At 37.0% G+C, this 18,772-nt stretch overlaps 1 protein-coding gene across 6 annotated transcripts in view; it reads right to left on the bottom strand.

Moving 5' to 3' along the window:
• Nucleotides 1-18,772, bottom strand: part of DPY19L4 (dpy-19 like 4) — a 33,207-nt gene that overhangs the window by 5,286 nt on the left and 9,149 nt on the right. For 2 of the 6 annotated variants that reach the window (XM_086741027.1, XM_086741022.1), the window contains exons 7-18: nt 17,707-17,830; nt 17,005-17,139; nt 15,598-15,729; nt 15,410-15,508; nt 14,112-14,185; nt 12,144-12,302; nt 10,342-10,461; nt 9,133-9,253; nt 7,599-7,655; nt 5,059-5,141; nt 3,158-3,290; nt 2,023-2,181 (exon numbers count right to left, since the gene is read on the bottom strand). In XM_086741027.1, coding sequence (XP_086597153.1) covers nt 2,023-2,181; nt 3,158-3,290; nt 5,059-5,141; nt 7,599-7,655; nt 9,133-9,253; nt 10,342-10,461; nt 12,144-12,302; nt 14,112-14,185; nt 15,410-15,508; nt 15,598-15,729; nt 17,005-17,139; nt 17,707-17,830 — 1,396 coding nt within the window. The remainder of the gene's footprint in view (nt 1-2,022; nt 2,182-3,157; nt 3,291-5,058; nt 5,142-7,598; nt 7,656-9,132; nt 9,254-10,341; nt 10,462-12,143; nt 12,303-14,111; nt 14,186-15,409; nt 15,509-15,597; nt 15,730-17,004; nt 17,140-17,706; nt 17,831-18,772) is intronic. The other 4 variants (XM_086741023.1, XM_086741021.1, XM_086741025.1 and 1 more) reach the window with 4 other exon arrangements.

The following is an 18,772-nucleotide window of genomic DNA, read 5'->3' as shown; positions in this document are numbered from 1 at the left end:
TAAAACCAGTGTAATTTATTCATACAATAAAGAACAACGACAGTGGAAATTATGCAGATGCTCTGTTTACTAAGTACTTCAAACCTGACCTGCACATAGCATAGCACCTACATAGGGAAGGAAATTCTCAATTACTTTTCCAGGCCAAGTAAGTTTGACATACTTAATAAAGACTGAAGCCACACACACATATCGCCCTATAAATGCCAACCAATTGACCTGGAAGCAAATTGCTTGTGTGTTTTAGCATCTACTATCTGATATCCTTGAAGAAATCCCTTCAGTACTCCTTCTGATGGCACAAACTTACATGGGTTTAAAAAAAAGGTGGTAGAATAACTTAATCGAGAAAAATCTATCGGTGGCTACCAAACACAAAGGTATTTCTTGTAAGCTACAGCCCTTCAGCAACAGACTGCTGGAAAACAACTGTCTTGCCCTATCAATAATTAATTATATGCTCTCAGCCAGTGTAAAAAACAACACCTCAGACTAAGACTATAGGACGTAGTCCAAGTTAGAAAGTAATACTTACCTTCTTAAACACAGCAATTCAACAGCATAACAGCCCGTCCACTGTCTTACTTACTCTGGGAATAAGTAAATGCTGCAGTCTCCAACTACATATGCACGAGCTTCCACTAGTTTGAAAGTCTTGATAATCTTTCAGTATGACTTAAACAATTTTTATTAGAAAGCAAATGGAGAGTTTTGTTTCAAAGCTTCCCGAGACACTATTAGGAATAAACTACGTCAACTTTCTGAAAAAAATACTATATTCCTGTTGGTCATGCCAATATTTTTTTTCTACAACTATCATTTTTAGCCACAAAGTATAGACTAAGCATGGACTTAGCCACAGACAGCAAGTACAAGTGATGTTCATTACTAGCCAACCAATCTTTTTCTAAAAATGTTGAACACTCAGTTGCCTAGATTTAAATGTATATACCAATTGTTTTGTTACAGATTTCGATTATAGACATTCAGCAGAACAGCTTGGATTTTTCCCCAAGAATGGAATATAAAACTATATACAAGAAAAATACGTATTCTCACCATTAGAAAACAAAATAAAACAAAAACCATCCAAACCAAAGATTAACTTGGTATTGTTAACACACAACAGGGTGTAATGTCAAATAGATGCTTAAGTTCTTTGTCTTAGTCAGGAAACCAACTAAATGAAGCCAACCTGCGAATGCTTAGAAGTAACTGGTAACTCCCTCTCTCCTGTTGACCTGAGAATAAGCAACCAAACCCTAAGTTTAAGACCAGTCCTGCCTTTATAAAGCCAAAACTTTTGCTGGATTCCCAGGAAACAGGTGAACAAGTGGTAAGGAGATCACTTTATAAATCCCATCTCATTCCCTACTTCAAACAGCAAAAGCTGTACTATCAGCAATCAGAACAGACACAGGATGGCAATGACTGGAGTAGCACTGATGGATAACTTCATAACTCCACAGTTTATTCAACCGATCTTTCTACCAGCTGTGGTTTAAACTATCTATTGAGTGCTAACCTATCTGCAAGACTGAACCGAATAGACTTGTAACCTCATCAGTACCAAACAAGCTGTACTGAATTGAACGGCAGGCTGGTCCTCATCCCAAGCAGAGTTTTAGAACAACTGAGTTTATCCATTTTAAAATTTTATCTTTACAGCTAGTGAAGAATGCCCTCTGAGGCAGGACTTTACTGCTTTTGTAATAAGCTCTTCAGATGTCACTGTCTTAAACATCTATATACAGTTAGATGGTATTTAATGATTGGCAGAAAAGCAGCACAGCTAGATACTAATGTATGAGGAGGGACTGGGGCAGCTAAAGAATAGTATGAGGTAGGATTACAGATGTATAAGAAACAGACAAGCCAAAACTTAACTGATCACTTTTAAGATGTGTAAGTCTTTGTTTCCATGTCAATTACAATAAAAAAAAAAATCAACATGATAACATTTCTTTTTAAATGAATTATTTATGCATTCAAAAATTCTTTTTTTTTTTTGCTGTTACTTACATGACCATTAGCAATATCTAACAGATCTTTAACTCTACATCCTCTTACAGGTCCCACTTCATTGCAAATTGAATCTTCAATAACCAGAAAATTGGCTTTGTAGGATGTGAGTATCTTATAAATATCCTCTGCTGACCTCTTTGAGTAGATTTGGTAAATCTATAAATTAAGAAAAAATGTTAACGCAATGCTAAAATCAGTGATAAATTAAATACTTAGGGGTGGAGGTGTGCAACTTAGCTGCAATAATAAATTATATGCACACATCCAGCTAAAAAATGTTTGGTTTTGAACTCTCCAAAACAAGTGAGGTAATGGCCAGCTGAATGGGAAGTATTTGTCTCTACTGATGATAAGTTCTCATCTTACATAATTCAAGTGCCCTGAAGAGTCTTCAGAAATTTTTTTTTTTTTTTTCTGTCCAGAGTGAAGCATCACTTCCCTGTTTGCTGGACTCCTATGTCCTCCTTCCTCCTAATATAATTGATTTTTTTTTTTTTTTCTAATTACATTTGAGTGAAGAGGGAAACAGTTTCTGCGAGATGCTTTCCAAGTCAAGCATGTTGCTGGATATTTCCATTTCCCTACTGTAATCCTGGAGTGTTCAAATACAGACTGAGAACTAATGTAGAATAGCAATTTTTATTTCATTGCTAGGCAGTCACTGGGCAGGTCTGTTCTGCTTTGCGACTTTTTCCTTGATAAAATACACAGAATAAAAATTGCTCACAATCATTTGGACACAACAGCTTGCCTAAAGCTCAATATGGTCACACTGCTCCGTAAGGAATCTTGTTCATGAGCTTATAGATTATACCTCGTTATCTTTCTTTACAAGACATCATGCTCTTTTCTCACCTTAGAATGTAAACACTTCGGAGAAAAGGAGTATTTGGAATGCCACTTACATGGAGTAGGAGTGGCATCAAACAAATAATTTGCATTGCCAGGTGGCCTGGGAGGCACAGAAGAGCAATGCAAACCTGTGTGTCACGAAGAATACAAGGTCGTCTTCTTTGGAGCATTAACGTTTACAATACTCCCACACATCTCAGTGAAGCACTTCAGTCTTACATGATGGAACAGTCTATAAATCACTGATAGTACACACACATTTATGGAACTGGATACTCACATTTTCATTTCTTTTTATAAGATCATCATCATTATATAAAGGCAAGCTCGACACCATCCATCCGGTACAAAGCTTAATCACACCCATTAATTGTGGGCTGCCTGCAAACACAGCAGCCATCGGAGCCTGTCGTCTGCAAAAGCAACATCAACATACACATCTGAGTACAGGATGCATTTCTCAAAACAATGCTTTTAACTTTACACACCATGTTAATCCTTTAAGGCGCTACGGTATGAACTGCAGTACACAAAGATATCATTGGAGGTTTAATGACAACTGGTGTTAATGCTGCAGTGGCAGTAACTTTCTTGCTAGGAAAAGCTCAGACCTGCAGCAATACAGAGATTGCAAGGAAGGTATCTCGCTGGGGCAAGGGCTGACGGCCGTTCTCCACTCCTTGCAACCCATGAAGCACCATTCAGAGTAGTCCTGGAACAGATCAAAATTTTTTTTTTCTGAATGGTTGCTGACTTGTGACAAAACAAGCTTGGGCAGGAGGATAGGTAGAAGGAGAAACAACATGATGTTATCTTGTAAGGGAAATATTTGTGATTATTTTAATTTGATCTCTAAGACCATGTATCTACAAGTAAATAGGGTCATGATACAGAATAATGTCTACAGTAATTATGTTTCTAGGTTTGGGTTAATCTTTTGACGATTTGTATTCCTGCATTAGCAAAAGAAAACAGTCATTGTCACACTTTATTACAAACTTTGGGCAACTTTTTCTGCAGAGAAAATTCAAAATAAATTAATACTATCAGAGAGATAATTTTAAGAAAATATACTGTAATAATGACATTCAATTAAAATTCCAATATGGATATCTAAGCACACCATTAAGAAAAAAAAAATATTTTCATTAAAAATATGAACAGCTGCTACAAATAAGGGTAATCAAATTGCTCTTAACTGAGTGAATCTCAATGCAATTCACCATGGTTAATTATGTACTTGAAGTGTAATATACGCAGACTAATGTAAAAGCCATTAGGTAGTTGGCATTATTCCACTTACTGCCTTGAAGTGTGACAGCAGTGACAAACAACATACACTACTATTAACAGAAAGAAGAAATTGGCTGGAACACCGTAATTACCAGCTTTGTCTTTTCTGAAGATGAGCAAGTTGACATTAAAGACTAGATAAATACAGAAAATAATATTCTAAAAAAATACAGTTAAAGGTAAGTAAGTTATCTGAACACAGGGGATCTAGTTTTCAGAGAAGTGCAGTTCCTAACAACATAATTCAAAGTTAGATTGAATTATGCCAGAATCCAGTTCTGAAACTTTTGGTGAGAAGAAAAACATAGCTGTGAAAATAACTTGACTCTGTATTCGCTATCTATATGGCTCAGTATTGACTATATAACATAGCTCAGTATTTGCGATGCCCTGCCCAGCCAGAAAGATAAGAACCAGCCTTCTGGTGAAAGGGGAAGTTTGAATCATACATGTTATACTGCATTTATCTTGACTGAAGTCTCTAAATCCTCACATTCAGGCATTTCATTGTACTGGCTCATGTACACAAAAACGTCAGTGTTTCTGCCCCCTGTTGGCATTACAATCAACATGAATTCTCTAATCTACTGAAAAATTAGAGTGTGAAGAACCAAGACGTCCACCTTTATTAGGAAATGAAGTCTAGTAATGACATTAAACACAATTTGCTTGCGTGTTTCAGGATCTTCTCCTCTTGTAATCAACGATTAATTCCTGTTTCTTTCCATGGGAATAATACCAACTTAAAACGCACATTTCTCCTCCCATACATCATGGAATAACTTAGCAAGGGAAATCTCAGATTAATAGAGGTAGCTCCACAAAATGCTGAGACAAAAATACACTGACATAAAGCAGCAAAAGAGAAGTGTAGGACTTCATACTTACTTTATCCATGTCATAAGTTCTACTGTATCAGGATCATAGAATTCTTGTAGTTCTGAAAGTTCTGTCATTATCCTAGGGAAAAACTGATGGAAACACATTTTTGGTTACTTACAGTTAAAAAAAAAAAATCTATCAGGCATCTCATTATATTAAGGCCTTAAGTAACACAACGCAAATGGGTTTCATCTGAGTTGTCCATCCTGATTGCTATTTTTGTTTGAATATTTTGCAAAACACAGTTTATACTTACCTGACAGCAGAAGACCTTCTCCAAAATAAGTACGTTAAACACAAGTTCTCATCTCTCTCAATTTTGTTAGAATACTTATAACAACAAAATTAAAAAAAAAACCCAACCCCCCCAAAAAAACCCTATGTGGCACCAACGTTCATCAACTATCTGGCCTTAAATGCATCAAAACCATAGTTCAGGTTTTCATATGCAAATGCATATTAAATAAGGGCACTGAACCAAGAATTTGATAAACCTCTTATGGTAAACCTGCTTGAGCAGGAGGGATTGGACCGTTGTGACTTCATGGAAAGGTGCTATGCAAGTGGGATAGGAGAGAAGAAACTTCCTAGAAGAGCATTATCTGGGTAATCTGCCCTGGACTTTCATCTGATTTTTACTTCAATCACTGTGGTGAAGGAAAGTACACTATATTGTAAGAAGTAGGATATCTCAGTTTATGTTCTTGAAAAACATTTTGGGAAAAGGAGGGCTTCTGGGAAGTTAGACAGAATGCCAGCTCCTTCAGACCAGCCCAGATTGCAAGCCTGCACCATCGTGTCAGGTCTGAGAGGTGAAGGAACAACAGGTCCTTTATGAAGATGGGAGACTTTGTCAGTTTTTGAGCCATTTTGAGCATTTATCTGAAGAAGGCATGGCTAGCGGCTGGCAAGCAGTGAGGGGCTGGAGCATGTTCACGCTGTTGTAAATGCTAAGTGAAAGCTACTGGATGCCAGCTCTTTTTGAGAAGGAAAATAAAGTTTACAAGTTATACCAGACTAAAGGGACAACTTACTTTGGGACAGCCGTAGTGGACAGACAGTTGAAAGTGGGAGGCTGCTTTTAACTGAGGAGTTTCCATTCCCATTCCAATTCAGCTGTCAAGTGACAGCACTCTACAACCAGACATGTTAGGGCAGCACAAGAACAGCTGCTGTATGTTCGTACCAGGGCTGAAAGCTGTAGCGGTGCTGTTATACCTACACCTGAACTGTCCCCAGAACAAGAGATGGATGGAAAGAGAAAGCGCTACTGCCACCCCAAGGAGAACCAGCTTTCCTTATCAATCAGAGCCTTTAAGAAAAATCTACTCAGATGAGAGAATATGCCAGACAGAGCCAGAAGGCAGCCACGCAGAAAGATGCTGAGCTCTACACAGCCATTTATAGCCACGGTAACAGATTAAGAGCCTCAAGGCATTTGCACTGCCTCATTACTATTAATCAAAGTTTCCAAGCTCAGGGATGATTTATGAACCCAGAGAGCAAACTGTTCACCACTGCTTAAAAGCAAAAACTAGATCTGCAACGGATGAAGCCCTCTAGAGTCCAAACCCCCGCACTGCTTTTATTAAAAAAATAATCTGAAAAAAATTATTTGGTCAACTAAACTAGTTTTCTCTATTGTAATATATTTCATAACTCTTTAGAGCAACTGTAGCTTTTTTTTCAGGAGAAAAAAAAATTCAAGAGGTTCTGAATTGCTCTGGCAGAAGTGTGTAAAGAGTCAGATCACACTGCAACCAAAGTTTCTATTATAAGATAGATGTTACAAAATTCATTAAAATACTGTTGGTCAAGACTGACTTTTATATTTGAATTCTTATAAAACATTTCAAACTAACTATTTTGAAGCTATGTAACAGCAGAGGGTTACACTTCATGGGATATTTCCCATATTTTTTGCACTAACAGAAGTTTAAAAAATAATTTCCAAATACTCTTCCCCCCCAGCCTGTCTGTGACTTGCAGTGAAGAACTAAATATTTATTTTAAACATGGAAACATCTGTAGCTTTTCTTCCCTGTATTGTAGTATATACATACCTCTACACAGTGCTCTGTGCTAACGATTTAACTTCAGTATAATATGATGGGAGCTTTTCAAAGAGATTATTTGCTTAAGGCCTCCTGTAATTTTACTTCCATCTAATCTCTCTCCCTTTCACTAAAACCACGATTGGGACAACACAGTTTTCAATATCCTGAGTTTTTATTTGGCAGTATTTTCTTTGTTGAGTCAGTTTATATATCCAAAGCATAATAGCTGAACACAAAGTCTTGATTTAAATTTAAACACTTCTTAATTACAAATAAGTGATCATTAAACTAAATGGTCAAATACCTCATACTGAAAAATGTAAACAGTTTTGTTTAAAAAACAAAACAAAACATGTTTTCAGTGGGTGACAGCTTTTATTTCATCATACATCTTTCATTTCACCAAGTACATTTGATTATATCTGCTCATCATTTTGACTCATATGGTGCCTACATACAAAACAAAAAACACAAAGGTACTTTTCTTACCTCTTTCCACAAGCTAAATCCAATTATTGTGGGAACTGCCATACTCAGAATAAGAGCCTAGAAAATACATGTTAGAAGAAATGGATTATGCACCATTCTCCAGCCTTGGAGAATCACCTATCTGTTGATTCTGCTCATACAGTAGGCTACATTTATGCCTGAAACCTTAGAGTCACAGTAGGTGAAACTTGGTGGTTTTCGACCAGGCAAAAACTCTCTGCACACAAGACTCTGCCTAATTTAGCATGGAAGAACTTATTTGGCCCACGATAACTTTACCATCAATATTAAGGATGGTTAATTACTATGCAAATAACAATGATGCACTGTGCACGTGATGTAGGAAACAGAAGAAAAGTAAACATCTCACGTTCAAATGCAATGAGATAATCTGAGAAAGGGAAAAAAGTATGAAACAAGCATTTCAAACCTCTGATCTTGTTGATGCTTTTGTTCAGATTAACAACACTGATATGCAAAACCCAGAAACCCATTCTTCAGCACACCATCATTCTGGCTGATATAATTTCTGCTTTGCAAAAAGGAGAAAATAGCTCTCATGGTAGAGGAAACACTTGGTAAGTAATGCACATAAGGCATTCTCTTGATAATAAGCTATTAACACATCTACTGTGCTAATAAGTAAAAAAGCAGGTCTATGCAGCAGAAAGGACGAGGCAGATAAAAGAATGTACCATGTACAGGAACATGTCATTACTCTTTGATTGGAAGAGCACTGACAATATTTCTCATGTAACAGTGGATGGCATTTTCACAAGTGACATAGTGAATCTCTGTTAAAGTATAAAATATTTATTCCTATAAGCGTCTTGAAGTTAAGGTAAGTAATATCCTATCCTTATTTTATTAATAAAACAAATGCACAAAGCTGCTAAAAATTGCATAAAGCAACTCTCAGCATGTTAAGAATAAAGCTAGGGTTGGAGGTGGGGGAGCTGTTTACACTGTAGCACAAGCTCTTCTTCATTCGCAACACTTCTCTATAATGGCTACACACAGACAAATCTTGTGCAAAGTAACTCTACTTACCATTTCTCATGAAGCAGCTTTATTCTGAGAAATTAAAGACACCTAACTACCACATTTTTAGCCTCATTTTCTAGTGAAACAGACTTATATCGATGCTTGCCTGCATGCTTGCACCTTTTTTCTCCTGCACTCCTCCTAAAAAGTGCATGACCTTCTTGGTCAATCTCAACTCAAAATGACAGAGAGCTTAAGATCTCAAAGATTTGTTAAAATAAATTAAATAGATGAGTGAAAGGAGAGAGAGATGAAGACAGCTCTGCTTCTTATGAGGAAAGGCCATAGTGTGAACACAACTTTATCACCTGGTACCAGAGAACATGATAAAGCATTATATTAAGAACAAAAGACACAGAACAAGCAGAGAACCACTGCTCACAGAACCACACATTCTTTTAACAGGTTCTTCTGTAGGTCTTACGTACTTGTTTGAAAACTTACATGCTTGCTAGCTGTAATTCCCAAGACATTGGCAACAGCAACTCACCAGCAATACTGGGTGCACAGCTTTCAGTCGAAGCCACTTGAAAAGCGTCATCCAAAGTTCGGGAGAGCACACACCAAATGCAGCAAGCATGCAAACATAAGGCGTCCATAGATATTTCATCCTGAAAAACATTGCAATAACTCAGCTGGGACTCTGTGCATGCCTCTGTATCCAAGTTAATTATAAAAACATTCAGATTTTTTTCATATGTCAAACACAGTCTGGATGTTCAAGCAATCTAACATCAAATTTGATGGCACTGAAGGGCAGACCAAGAAATCTCTGGCAGAAGAGCAGGCACCTGATTATCTGCTGCAAGATGTAGAAGCAAGATCCAAGGTAAAAGATGATAAAATCCTTCACAGAATTCAGGGGAGGATGAAAGAAAAAACAAAGAGACTAGAAAAGTCACTTGGCTGCTGTGGTTTTCCAGCCAAGCAAGGATAAAAAGCAGCTATTCAGTAAAGCTGTACGGACACTGTACTACAAAGGAGTTCCTGAAGAAAGGAAAGGAAAATATTTAATAAATAGTTTATGATTTGTTGGTATTGTCTGCCTCTTAAGGACAGACTAGTCAAGTTAACACCACTACATGGTAACACAATAGTCTGCTCACTTTAAGGATTTATGAATATTCAGATTTTACGACGATGAGTGTAATACAAACACGAGTCTGCCATCTTCAACCTGATTTAGCTAAGAGCCAAGATTAGAACAATAATGTCTTCCAAACATCTGTAGCTTTAAGGACTAACACAGTACCTTTGAAAATAGTTTTGCTACTGCTTTAGCATGTCAAGCAAAGGTATACTTCACGCTACCCTAGACACAAGAAGATGGATAAGAAATCTTCCACGTCCCAATATGCCAATGTTCATCAAAACACTACACAAGATCTTTCTAGAATACAATATTTAAAACATTACAGCACAGTTCTACACTTAAATACCATAAAGAAAGTGATTAAAATTTGCTTCAATTAATGTCTTGGATTTTGTCTGCATTAAAGCTTGGAAAACACATTAAACAGACCAAGCATAATTAATCATATGCCTGTACCCAATTTATGGTCAACATTATCTTTGCTCTCTCCCCTACTAACTAGTACCACTATATGCCAAACACATTTCTGAAAAGGGGTGAATGGGGTATCATGTCCACTTAGGAACTCTGTTGCTTTCAAAAGAGATATATTAAAATCAGACTTACCCTTCCACACACATCGCTAGACAGCCAAGTAAAACTGTGTGTATTGCATGATAAACTACTTCTGGCCTCTCTCCAATTCGACCATCCTCAAGTTTAACTGTCTCTTTCAGTGGTTCACCACTGCAGTTGGAGAAAATGAGACATCACTTAATCAGATATTATCTCAGGCAAAGGTGCCAATAAAAATACTTTTATGACTGTTAAGTCAGCAGTACACTGAGATCATCCTGTGTCATATCATACAATATTGCTGCACTGCTTATTTGTTTTTTGTAGTTCACCAATTATCTATCAGTATCTGGCGTCCCTTGTTTCAGACTATAATCTCTCTGGAGCAATGGCTGTGGATTAATACAACGGGATCACTGCCTACGATCGTAAATCCTATTTTAAAGTAATTCAGCACCAAGAGACAGTTTAATTTAAGAGCATGCACACTCTGTAAACATTTAGACGAAGCATATTGTACATGCATTCTAACTAAGTTTCTTCACATTACCAGCTTGGTGAAAAATTATGGAATCTGTAGGATAATTGTGTACGTGATGTGTATTCCATTTTATGACAAAGTAAGATAACAAAACCAGATTTTAGTCACATTATTATAAATTCTAGTAATATATTCTAAATAAAAATAATAACCAAAATCTTACAACAAATGTTTTTCTACAAAAGAGATAGCAAGGCACACAATAGATTTCTACTACGATGTGATTTCAGGACTCAATTTTATAATAAGCTTCCTCACGACAAATGGAAAAATATTTGAGATTATTAACTGCTTCAAAATGTGAAAAAAAAAAAAATTGGGAGGAGAAGGTTTATTTTAAGATTTTCTTTAAAAAGCTGTTGGACATCCTGGAGTCACTGCTCATTACAAAGCAGTAAATAGCTACTTCAATCACTAGCAAAAAATTGGAAGTTTGTTTCACTGTTTTAAACATAGCATCACACATCCAACCTGAACAAACATTTTAATTTATAGCAGTATAAACTTTATCTACTACAAGTCTTGGTCCTTGAAAAAATCTATTGATTTTTGCTGCAGACAAGTGAGAAAATTGCCTTAATACCTGAGCAGTTACACCATTCATCTTCTGCCAGGAAGAGGTAATTTCCTAGCCATTGTGTTTCCAAGACAAGTTACGCTAGGATCTACAGTGTTGCTATTCTTAGTCTGTAAACAGACAGCTCCACTACCCCTTCTCTCAAGAGAACTGTGAATCACTGTGAAACTAAAAATAATTCGAGTCAGTTTTACTTCAGCTCTGTTCTGAGCAGCAAAGGCTGATGAACCATATCACAGTAAACAAAAGTTTTGAAAAAACAAACAGTGAAGCATTAGAAATCTGAAATCCTCTCAACTCCATCCATTTCATCCTTCACAGTATGTAAAATTAAAAAAAATAAAAACAAACCAAAACAACAAATAAGCCCAGAATAGAGAAACAAGTTCTCCAGCAACAATAAGATAACTTTGCTATTGGAAGGTGAAAACAATCAAAACATCTTTCTCCCTGTCAACGGGAAGAGATATAAACATATTACAAAACATTAGCCAGACCTCTGTAGGAATTGTGCCTGTTGGAAACAAACCAATGACAGCTCCCTGCCCTGACTGGAGGGATGCTCAAGAAGCTCCTCACTAAAGGACTTCCTTCAGGAGCCTCTGGTGGGCCTTTCCACTGGTGGTCACCCTCTGGCAAACTCAATGGTGCAACACACACAATGACCATTCACTTAGACATCCATGAACTTCTTATTTTTAACTTCTTATTTTTCTGTATAAATAAGATACTTACCAAATTCTCCTAAAAATGACCTGAGTTACAGAAAAAAGGCAGATAATTAATACTAAAATATAGAAAGGCAACAGTGACGACTGCGTTAGTCGCAAAAAAAAGTCTTGGGAGGGTGCCTGAAGAGATTCTTGACAAAGAAGCCAATTCATTGTAAAATTCCTAGTAAGGCAAAAACATCCCATTAAAAACAGTAACAATACGCCACAGATTATTAAAAAAAACCCAGCACACAACCAATCACAGTTTAACCTATTCATGTCATCGGAAACTATTTCAGATTAGTCTTTGAAAAGTTGTATTTTTATCATTTGAAACCGCTCTGCAAGTACTCTTTAGAGTAACTGTCAGAAGCTGATCTTCCAAAAAAGAACCTGCGATCTGAAGAGATCAGACTGCAACTCTTTTATATCACAAAAACCATGCCTCACATATAACTCCATTATGGTGACCACAAAGCACTCCGTTGTCACAGTGGATTAAGATTTTAGAGATATTGATGCAAGAAGGTATGCTTGTCCTCGTTCCAAACGGGGAGATGGAGAAGGGAAAGGGGTCATCTGAGATCACAAACAAGCCCGAGGCACTGCCAAGAATAGAATCCTTAGTGCTGAAATTCTATCTCTGTAGCCAAACCCACTCGATCATTCTTCTTTCTCAATTAATGAACAGCAAGACCGTGTACTCTGCCAAGAAGCACTATCAATGTGTATTCTCAACTGGAATTGGTACACCATGTAATGCTGTGAATGCATTCTTGTCTTATTTTGTTTCACTTTCCTCTCTCTTTTCTTTTTCTTTGCCCCCAAGGGAAGACTAGAGAACTGAACCACTTTCAATTAGACAGAATCAGTTTAAAGATTAACAGCTGGGCATGTCCAAACTGGCCTTAAAAGACAGGTCTTGAAGCTCTTGTGTTGCAAACCATAATTCCAGCCCACAGTTAGACAATTTTCTAGACGTAGTTGCACCCAGCTTGTCTCAATCATTGGCTTCATTGAGGAGTTCGACTGGAAAGTAACATGTAGCCAGTCCCCAGGAGAAAAAAAAATAAAATTCATAATACCTGGTAGCTGAATAAACTGAAATCTTGACCAGAACCAGTCCTTTCTTTTCTTGCAAAACACTTAGGAACATGTATGTATGTGTGTTAAAACAACACATCTTAGTCAATGTTATTATATTTTGTCTTCTAAAAATTCCCCAACAATTCAAATTGTGTGCGATGTCATTTTCCACTACTTCCCCTGAAAGGTTGTGAAGTAGTTTTGCAGGAGATGCAGTTGCCAGGAGACAGGCTCGGCTTGGTTCTAGGATGTGTCTCAGTCCTTATCAATTCTCCATTTGAAGTTTTCCAGAAAATCTGTAGCCATCATATCTTCTTCTTGTAGACCAACATTCAACTCTTTTACAGATGCACACAGCTTTTCTTAGAATCTCAACAATTCCCTCTGACTTTTATGTTGTTTCTTGTCCTAATTTCTTCCAAAACATACAGAGGTTTTTTTGGGGGGATGTTATTTTTACAAAACCAAAAATGAAACCCCAGAACCCAACCCTGTTTTGAGATAGTATCAATAGTTCACGACTATTCAGAGCCCTTTCTTTTCCAGGCTATAAAAAGTTGGTACCACCACCTTTACCCTATTATCTTTGCTTTCAAGTCTTATTAGAAACACTAAACATGGCACAGAAAGTTTTTGCTCTTCAACATCAAACTAAAACAAAAGTCTATGAAATGCTTTCACCTCAAGGCACAAAAAATATTGAGGTGCCTCAGAAACCTCAAAAATCCACAGTAAACTCTGTATATGTGCCTTTTCTTAATTCAATCTTAAAACCAGGCGACAAATAGAAACTGTTTCCCTAACTTCTCTATAAAATTCTCACAAGCCACTGATACTTTGTACTTCTCAGAGCAGCTTCAGAAGTTTGGATATCTTAAAAGGTGTAAAGAGTTTTAAAACTTACTTAGTTGTGTTTAAGCCGAGTTTTACTTCAATGAACTTCAGCAAATGCTCACTTTCTTTATGAGGAACAAACATCTGAAAATTATTTAGCAGAGAAAAATCTTATTAAGTGCTGCAAGCAGTGACATAGTGACATAGACACTTCATTAAGATTACATAATGGCAGGGAACAATCAAGTATTCAAAATTCATTTAAAACTAACAAATTGGATTAAGCGTGTCAATTAAGGTACCGGTATAGTACCGTAAATCTTCTCTTAAATAAACCTATCTTTAGAGTTTCTTTGAGAATATCACTTCCTTCATTTCATTCATGTGCCCCAATAGGAGGGCAAGTGAAAAGCTGTCAATAAGTTGTCAAAAGACTACCGAGCAGTGTAAAAAGGATGATGAAAAATGGACATAGACTTAACCCTAAGCAAGCCAAAGAACATTGCGTTCGGCTCCACTAAACAGTAGGACTGCAGCCTAGCAAAAGTTACGAGCATTTGTAATCTTCACATAAATTGCCTGAACAGCCAAAAGTTCTGTGTACTGTCTACGTAATTTAACTCATATTTTTCAAGGTTAGGTTTTATTTTCCTGGAGATACAGCAAGGCTAGTCAGTCTGAATGGCACAAGAAAACAACCAGATCTGAGCATTTCCTCAAACTTTTTAGGGTTCACTAGCTTCTTTATCTTTAAGCTGACACTGTTAATTAACACAACCAGGGTGAGTTTGAGACACAGAAGAAAATTACAATAAAATATGTAAAAGACTAAAGCCAGCAAGAGGGAGTTGCTAATCAAAATACAAGACCAGGCTAAAATCCCATTGTGTAATCTCAACTTCTAGCTGATTCCTATGCTAAGTGAAGGTCTCTGTTCCCACATTTTAGTTGAAATTTAATTGAAAATTAACATCTATCTTGAGACCATTCATAGCTGTTCCTGGCTACTAGGTCTTCTCTGTTCACAAGATTGAATATTTTAATGTTCAGACCAGTTTGTAGATCCTATCCAAGTTATAAGAAAAATCACACTTATGAAATAGCTAAAGCGTGATTTAAGGAGTATTTCTATATTCTGCTTTAATCACAACCCCAAAAGACCAAAACTCCAACAAAAACCAGTTGCTTCAGCTGTTAAATAAAGACTTTGTATATAGATACAAAATTATTCAATTTTAGTACTCCAATTTGCTATGAACTCTCAGATCAATAAGATAAGCAACACTTTAAAAGATTTTTCCAAAATACATCTGCAACTTTCCATTTAGATTTTGACAATCAAAACAATTTTTCACAGAAGAATCTTACCTTTAGTAAGAAGTTTAATGTCACTGTTACTGTAAGTACCAAATAAATGTACATTACTTTCAGCAATCTCGACATAAATGTACCTTTTCTCATATTCATCTGCAAAAATATTTTAAGAATGCCATATCATTTGGAGTTCAGTTTAAATAACAAAAACTACATTCAGAGTTAGAGGAGCATCTAGTTACCTGAATGCATTTAGAGAGCATTAAAGCTGCTACAAGACTCAGTAATGGTGACACTAGTAAGACTGAATTTTCAAACTGTAAAAGGTACCCCAAGAAGAGAGAAAACAAGTAGATTTTGTATACTTCATGCACCTGTTGAAGAAACAAAATAAAACACAATAAAATAAAACTAAAGTGGATACACATCTTGCTTTTTAGAGCTCTAGATAGCTCACTCCGTTCCTCTGCTAATTAGGGGACTGATGCATCTCCACCCTCCAACTCATTAATCTAGCAGGGTACAGTATGGCTCTGGAAAGTATTTCACATCAAAATGAGTCTGCTCAGCCTCAGTAACTAGTGCACAATTACTTCACAAGAATTGTGTAAAAATGCCAAAAGTAGTAGTATTATGAAAGGTCTCCCCATTCTGTAACACCTCACTATGATGCAGCATGAAGCAGTAACCACAACGCAACAGCATAAAAAAGACACAATTTGTGTGAAAGAGCTTCCTACTGTAAATGTAAGCTTTCCTTGCCCTCACAATAACTTGTTCATTTAACCTATCTCAGGAAAACACAGACTGTTACCGATACTTTCTGTTATTTACTAATTGCTAAGCAGATCTTAACAAACCCTGATACTTGATTCTTTAGACTTCTACCAAAACACCCATCTTCTCCCTTATGTTTTAAGGACATTGCTTTGAACTAAACCAGATCCAATATTTCCCACTGTTAAGGAACAGAAAAAAAAGCAAATGAAACAAGAGGTGATGAACTAGAATTGCATTCAGTTTGAAATGGAAGTTATATCTAATAAAACTAGAAGGCATACACGTATGAAGTAGCATATATACCACTGCAACAGGCAAAGTAAAATGCCTTTTTGTTGCAACTTTTCCAGGAACCGTTTTGCAGAATAAATTCAAATACCTTCTTGTATTGAAAAATCAAATTGCCTTCACATTTATTTGGCCTATTTATTGGCTAAATCAGTACAGTGCAGGCCATTCAGGGTGAAAATGAGCCCCTTAACTACTCAGAGCCAACAGAGCAGTTTTTCGGTCAGCCTCACCCTACTATGAGTAAAGAAAAGAAAAGAAGAGGCAGCTAGGGCAAAAAGGATGCATGACTGAGCATCATTCACCACTTTTTCAGCTCTCCAAGGATATTTCAGGTCTCAGAGGCTTATGTTTAGCTTCTGACCCTTTTGTTAAGAAAGCTGTCCCAAACACAGTAGTACAAAAGACAGCAAGTTTAAAGCTATTTTATTCTTCCAATATACATGACTTCACTTCAGCTGGATCCAGGCCACAAGACACTCAGTCTGCACCCTTTGTTGCTCCTGAGTAGTATTTATGGCAGGTACCTCTGAGGCTGTATTTAAGTCCCCAACTATCAGTAGGTTGAAGAGTTCTAATACCTTCTCCGTCTGTGCCAGGGCAAGGCTGTCTAGCAGAAAAAGAGAAACAGCCTGGATAAACAGGAGGTAGTGACTGTATTCCCACATCATCATGAAGGTATATGTTGAAGCACTCACCAAAAGGTAACAAAGCTTCTAGAGAAAACAAAAAAAAAAAAAAAAAAAAGGCATTAATTTCATACCTATGCACCTCCATCACTAAGTAACTGAGAGGTCACAAAAACAGAAACTATGGAAATTAATTATTATTTTAGGAAATAATTAAAATACTGACTTCAGGCATATTTAACACATTCTCAGATGGAAGAAAGCAATTACTGAAACCTTCAAAAACATTTAAAGCCAATCAGAAGAAACATCTTTGACAGAGAGACAGGGAAAGGAAGTTACCACCATCTTCTCCGAGCAACAGGATGAGCAACAAAATAGTTCACATAGCGAGAAAAATTCTACATCTTAAAAAGAGCACACAACTCATTACCACACTGTTCTCCCTGAACCCTCACGGGGGCATAACAGGGCAGGGTACAAGTTGCTTAGCAAAAACTGCACATGCCTAGATGAAATTCAAGTGGCTGTTTTGAAAAAGAACAAACAAAACATCTACCGTCTTCTGCCTAGTAGGGCAATAGTGACAGAGGTAACTGCTCTAGAGTACAGTTCTACCAGCAACTCTTTATTAAGAAATTAATTTTGCTTTACCTCAGCAGAACAATTTAGGTTTTTTTTTAAATAGCCTGTGAGAGCTGCTACTTGACATGCAAAATATGGCAAAGCCCAATTTTCCCTTGATGGTATGGAGTAATCAATTCTTGTTGTATCTGTCCTAGAATAAAGTACAGACAAACAAAATTATTAAAAAGATTTACGGAAAAAAAATATCAAGGAAAGTCTAAATGTCTCTTCTATTTATCAGTGTGGCCTTGCAAGCAAACTATTCCTGTACTAGGTGTAAAGTAATACTGACACAATTTTGCCGCTGATACAGGTCACAAATTTAATATCAGCATGGAAGGTCCAATCTGTACTCATTTATTCAGCAGGTCTCCTTCTTAGGTGGCAATAACAGGCCTGAAGCCAAAAAGCATCGGCCTCCAGCCTTTCCTGACCCATCATAACACTGTGCGAGCCAGACGCATCAGGCACTACTTCTGCCAAGCTGCGCTATGACAACGGAGCCTTCTTTGGCCACGAGCAGTCCCGTGTTCGTAGGCAGGGGACCGCTGCTGTAACAGCGGCTTTTCACACTGCGATGAACATCAGCTCGTAGCTGAGAGAAGAGAGTCCTTTCAGTTCTCATACGATATGTTTTAAATAAGTGATTTAAATGGTCGAGCACAACGTACTTAGAATCCAAAGTAGTGCTCCCTCTTAGAAGCAGCACCAGATGCTCTGTCTACAGGGAAAATTCTGCCTAGCAAAACAAGAGATTAAAGATGGATGGGGAGCATGCAGGGTCCTCTCATGGCATGATTTGATAGTATCTGCACAATTAGAGCTGTAGGAGAAAGTTTTAAAGACTGCTAAAGTGACTTAGAAGCACAAGTCACACTTTCATATGTGATCAAAGACATCAGTTTCAGAAGTACATAGTTTTCTTTGTGCCTACTATGCTTTTCAAAAGGACCCTCAAGCTCCTTTATCATTTAGATATTTGAAAGTGTCACCTTTCATTTTTACCTCTGAAGCCTCTTACAGAGGCATATTTGGAGATTTTTAACTACTGGACTTTTCAATTTGTTAACAGTGTTTAATCTTCTTTGCTGTT

The sequence above is a fragment of the Chlamydotis macqueenii genome, chromosome 2 (genome assembly GCF_036417535.1).
Source record: "Chlamydotis macqueenii isolate bChlMac1 chromosome 2, bChlMac1.mat, whole genome shotgun sequence".
Lineage (NCBI taxonomy): Eukaryota > Metazoa > Chordata > Aves > Otidiformes > Otididae > Chlamydotis > Chlamydotis macqueenii.
This window is presented reverse-complemented; position numbering and strand designations above follow the sequence as displayed.